The following is a 6,000-nucleotide window of genomic DNA, read 5'->3' on the forward strand; positions in this document are numbered from 1 at the left end:
AGTTTTAAGCCCACACGGTATGTCGGTGAATAGTGGGCCCCCATGGGATTCCACGAGCCTGCCTGACCCCAAGATGGCGGCGAAACATAAGGCCCCCTCGGCTCGATGCTTATCAGCTGCTGAATCAAAGGGAAAGTGTGCAATCGTCCAGGAGGGGATAGGGATTTCTACAATCCTCTGGCAAGGTGCTCTGATACTTCTGGGTCTAGCCAGAGATTTCATCCGTGGAACTCTGACCATGCCCCATGGCCACAAACCAAATCGATTTGTACTACCCGCGGAGACCGATTACACATAGCTGCTGCCTGGTGGAGCTGTCCTAAGCAGCTACAGAGGAGTCTGGACCCCTGGGCCGTCACCTACCCAGCCGGACTTCGGAAATTGTTATTCATGGATCTTCTTGGCTTATCGGTCTTTCACACTGACTGCTTAGTTTCCCCTGATGGACTTTCCCCCTCCTACCTAACTTGACTCTATCAGCATTCCTCTCCCCTATTTTCCTTTCCCTCTCCTTGTTCCACTACACACTATCAATGCATACTACTGTACTATTGTGGTTTCATCTGGTGTCCTTTTATGCTATTCGCTAGAAATTCTTGTCGCTGTTCCTTGTGTTCCTGTTCCATGGTTTCTCACCCCTCCCCCAACCGCCCTGCGCTACTCTAACACTCTCTGAGCACACCTGTTGACTGTCCTGACAGCGGAGTTCGAGCATTATGTCCGACACCCGGTGGAGCTGCTTGGTTCAGCTATTGAGATCGGCCCTGGTTCATCACCTCGGCCGTCACCTACCCAGCCGGACATTGGGTACAGTTTCTCCCCGTCTCCCTGTTTCTCCCTTCCTTACCCCTTCCATGACGAATTTTCTGTAACTCTGCCCTTTTTCTCTGATTACTAAGTTTTGATTGCTTTTAACAAATGTAACATGTTAGCCAGTAATCTCTGATACTCATTGTGTAACCTATGTAAAATGTGTAACTTGCAACTCGCTGTTCCTTATGTCAAGCGCTCTGATACCTATGGGTCTAGCCAGCGCTATATAAAACTCAAGACAAATACATAAATAACAAATAACATAACCACGGTGAATTGTTTGGTAAACGGGCTATACAACAGCATTACTACTATAGCATATCCAGTTTCTGTAGAACGTGTCTTAAAGAAAAGTAACCCTTTTATTTAAAAATATTAGAACGTTTTTAAAATGTGTTATGGGTGGAAAAGAGGGTGACAGTACAATTAGTGGTGTGTCTGTTGTTTTGAGTAATGATTTCCTTACAATGAAGTAGTGAAACCAAAGTAGTGATATATTAAAGTGAGGTGAAGAGGCAGATTCAGCAGTCACCGTGGACTGAAGCCTGGGGCGGGTCCAAAAAGACACAATTATCTACTACATCAGGATACAAACAAGCCCATGACCTTGTGGCCCAGATACTGTAGTGGAAGGTGGTGTGACACCTTTAATGCATGAACACTTTAGGCCTCATTTACGAGGCCCCTTGGGCCACCAGAGCGTCACTTTTTTGGACGCTCCAGTGGCACAGTGTGCTGGCCCATATTTACAGGGCCTCTCTGCGTGGCTTCTCATGGCCTTGTAAATATGATCCCCTTTCACCCAGTACTCTGTGTGAAAGGGGCATTCCAAGGGTGTTGCTGTTGGTGTTCCCACGCAACACTCATGAAATCTGACGCATTCCCAGATTGACACGGTTTCGTAACCTGGGAATGCGTCATATTCCTACGCCTTCCCAGGGGAGGCGCAGCGACGAGAAATACCTTTATTTCTCCTTATTTGTCCACGCCAAACGCCATCACTTATAGTTTTGGTGCAGTAAGGTGTACCTTCATGAACAATAAAGCAATCATCCCTGCAACGCAGGCACCCTTGCACAAGGGTGTCTGCGCTGGCGCATGGCAGCCCATTGTGCGCCAGCGCAGGGTAAAAGGACAGGAATGCGCCATATCTGATAGATACGGCGCATTCCTGCCCTTTTCTTTTGGCGCAGGGCAGCGCAGCACGATTCCTTGCGGTGCTGTCCTGGGCCAAAACCTCGTAAATGAGGCCTATAGTAGGGTATGTGGGCGCAGAGCAATAATCAAAATCCACACCAATAGTCAATACTTTCCTTTCTTCCTGTCCAACAGATAGGCCAAGCACCCTGAGCGATATTAAGGTGCTCTGCTTTTATTTAAGTAAACTGTTATTTTTTTCGTGAGAAAATCGAATGATTTTGTAGAACATGTCAGTGAAAGCATGATTGCCTCTGAAGACATCCTCCAAACCCTTAAAGAGGACAATGTCTCTTGTGTAGCTAAAAAAGAAGTTTCATGTATTTTCCCTCTTTGAAACTCCGTGTTGCCCAAAGCAGTTGAATGGAGATTATGGAATGAGTGTGTGTGACGCCATGATAAAGAGTGAGCAATTCAACTGTGAAATCGTCACTGAGATAGTAAAGGGTTCAGCTCTGTAAGTAAGGTCTGTCAGCTTTGAAGCCGTTGGGCAGATGTACCTCACTTCTATTGACATTTTTTTTCTCTATCTCATTTGCTTCTCTCCTCAGAGCCTACGGTCAGCATGTTACACGACGCCCGCAGCCACATTCCCATCTACACGCAGAACCCGTACGACCTGCCTAGGAACAGCCACATTCCCAGCCACTACGACCTGCTCCCAGTGCGGCACAGCCCCACCCACGGATCTTCTTGGGACAAGCCTCACGACAAGCAGTGCTAACGGCGGCGCGCTCGCGCTCTGCCTCGGCCCGCTGGCGGGAACATTGCCATCCAGAAGAAGGCCGTCCTTCTGCGCCGCAGTCCATGGCGCTGACACCAACCCAGACTAAAAGGCTCGCTGTGATTGGTTGACCTCTACGCTGTCTACTGCATGACGTCATCAAGACTTTTTTTTATACATCTCTGTACAGAAGCATAATTATATATAGAGACACATGAACACAGAGCAACAAAGTCAATAAACATGACAACCCTGCAAACAGGGCAATAAACGGAACAGTACATTATTTAAAAATGGTACCTCAAAAGCTCTGCTCGGCTCCAGCTCTCATTTTGTTGAAGAGACTGCAGAGGTGCTAGCTATTGAACAGCAACGGACTCTTCTTACGAACAGCTGCATGTAGAGACATATTACTCTAGGACATCGACCTTCCCAAATCGAAACGTTGGAAGTCTTCTGAACTTGCATATAGTATGATCACAGTAATAATAATTAAAAAAAATAAGTGATAGAAAGCCACGTGCAATACAGGCGGTGAGATCAGAGGAAACTGTGCCAACTTTGTCAGATCATTGCATTTTCTTACACCTTAGCCCTTCTCCCACTAAAGGCTGAGCTCAACCCTCAAAACACTCCCCCCCCTGAAGATGGTGTACAGGTGGCAGCAGATCACAGGTCATTGCAGTACTGAAAGGATGTGCAGTGGCGTATAGTATTCTTACCCAGCAAATGCTGAGAAAATAAATGGGATGGAAATTTCCCTAGAACACCTTGGTGCCCTTCTCTCACACACTGATGTGGGGTTGATGCGGGAGTGAGGTGTGATGGAATGGAAGAGAGCCGATGGGATATTTTAACACTAGAACACTTAGGGCCAGATTTACGAAGGCATTTAGTGGACGCAAACCCTGTGATTCGCTAACAGATTACGAAACACAGCATGGGTTTAGGAATGCTTTTCAAACCTTGCAATTTGAAAAGGGAGTGGTTAGGGCCCCACTTAGACATTACGATTCAGAATGCTATATATCAATTGTTAAGGAATAACATTTTGGGTGAATACCATTGAGAGGTTGCTGACTCCTCAAAGCAGATGGTAACCAAGTCACAAAGAAGAAGGGGCAGCTCCAGTGGCACCTTTGAGAAAGAAAAAAGGGTTTGAGAGTGGGCAGTGGTTGAGAGGACCACTGTCAACTCTTAAACATTTTTTATAAAAAGTCATTTTTTTGTGAAATGCAGATCCGTTTTCTTTAAGGAAAACGGGCTGCAAAAAAATAATGTTCTTTATTAAAATGCAATCACAAACATTCTGGTCTGCTGACCCCAGGAGCCACCATCCCTGTGATGACAACCAATTAGAGTGAGTCGTAATTTGCGACCTACCTCGTGAATATTGATGAATTAGGTCGACACGCCATCAACGCCAAGTGGTAATTTTGCAAACCGACTTATTAGTATTTAGGTCAGTTCGCCAAAATAAGAACTAATTCGCTAAAAGACGGTGTGCAATTTGCGGCCCCTTTTTGTGAATCAATTCTTAGTATGTCTGACCATTAGTTCTAAGCAACGAGAGCTGTTTTCAATGTCTTATTGTTAGTCTTAGGGATCGGTTCCTTCTTTTATTTGCTGGGGCAAACTTCCTAGGAGGTGTATTTATTTACTTGGACAGAGAGTGGAAGGTAGCCCACGTGAAATATCTTTAGACAGGGGGAGAGAGTGATCTGTCACTGAGCCCACAACAGCATTTTGCTATGCTGTTGGAAGACAATGCATCAAGGGTTCCTTTTGGTTAGAAAACCAGAGATTACCAACCTGACCTCTGATGAACCAGTCAGTCCTGTGATGTACAAAACAAGCTCCTGTTCTGTATGTTAGAGAATCACTTGAATTCAAACCATCTATTTCCATTAAACTACCTTTGCGACTGGATGTATATCGGAGATTTAATCTGTTACTCAAACACACGCTGGCAGTGCACACAACTGCATCCGACAACTCTTCCATTACACACAATGCAGTATCCTAACTCGCCACCAACTAAATGCAAAGAACATTTGCATTACCACCTCATCTTTTTATTATTAATGGCTTCCTAAGTTAAAGTTTCATTTTCTTATTGAAATAACAAACCATTTTTTGATTCTGAATTGATTATAATTTGGCATAGTCACTTCAATGTAGCAATAAATGAAATTACTTTTATTCAATAAAAATAAAAAAACAAATAAAAAAGAAGAAAAATAGTCGAAATCGAGAACCACAAAAACGTTTATTTTTTCACTGCACTCGTACCTCAAAGAAAACAGCAATCACATTACCCAGACCGGGTTGGCCCTGAATGCTGTTTTGATATCACCACAATTTTACATAGAAGATTTAATGACAAAAACTGATAAAACTGTTTGAACAGAAACAGTTCTATAGTTCTATAATGGCAAAAGGTGTCAAAGAAATAATATGACTTGTCAATCCGATGGCGGCAACAAACGCCCATTGTTTAAAGATTAGATAATAGTCCATTCACATATCTGACCAAGCTACCAGAATTATAGGCTTCCATATACAAAGGGGTGTTCTAAAAGGAATCAAGCAGCACTTGTTGTCATAGGTAGGAAGCCTTGGTTTCTCAAATACATAGAAGCTAAATATTATTAGATATATGAATCTATTTTGGAATGAATGATCTCACTTCACACCTCATATCCATCTGCAACTGAGTGTATGTTCAAAAGGAAAAACACCATACGGATGTGTGTAGTGCTATGGCAGCTTTTTGAGCGATACCTCTCTGGTCTGCTGACGGTGTTGTCTCCCTCATGACACTTTTAAAGTTCCTCCCTTGAATTCCCTTTCAGAATTTTCTTGAACAATACACCTGTCAGGTGATGCCCCTTTATTCAGCATTTTTTGGGTAGGTTCTGTACGCTGCCAAATTGATGGAATCATGTTTAAGTTGTACTTTTCTTGGCTCAATAAGAGAGTAGAACTCTTCCTATCCTTTTACACGTGCTTTTTACCCAAAATGTCCTCTCTCTTCGAAGGGTTGCATCTTCTAGTTCTCTGTTGTATGCTGCGGAGAGGGAGTGATGACAGCCTCCGTATGACTCTTGACAATTGAATTAGGCGGATTTTCACATTGCAACTTCTAAGTTAGCTGTATGACTATTCAGTGTTTTTGTCTGTTGCTTTTTGTAGTCTCTCCATTCCATATTTTCTCCACTTGTATGAATGGTCATTTATACTTATGTGACATTATGTTCTCCCAC

The 6,000-nt window shown here is 43.7% G+C and overlaps 1 protein-coding gene across 1 annotated transcript in view; it reads left to right on the plus strand.

Annotated features, from left to right (window-relative positions):
• The window catches only part of MEGF11 (multiple EGF like domains 11), a 1,813,102-nt gene extending 1,807,445 nt beyond the window's left edge, over nucleotides 1–5,657 (plus strand). The window contains exon 23 of the mRNA XM_085644629.1: nucleotides 2,562–5,657. Within this exon, the coding sequence (XP_085500755.1) occupies nucleotides 2,562–2,843 (282 nt within the window). The 3' untranslated portion in view covers nucleotides 2,844–5,657. The remainder of the gene's footprint in view (nucleotides 1–2,561) is intronic.
• Nucleotides 5,658–6,000: the final 343 nt, after the last annotated feature.

This window comes from Triturus cristatus, chromosome 3_1 (assembly GCF_964204655.1).
Source record: "Triturus cristatus chromosome 3_1, aTriCri1.1, whole genome shotgun sequence".
Lineage (NCBI taxonomy): Eukaryota > Metazoa > Chordata > Amphibia > Caudata > Salamandridae > Triturus > Triturus cristatus.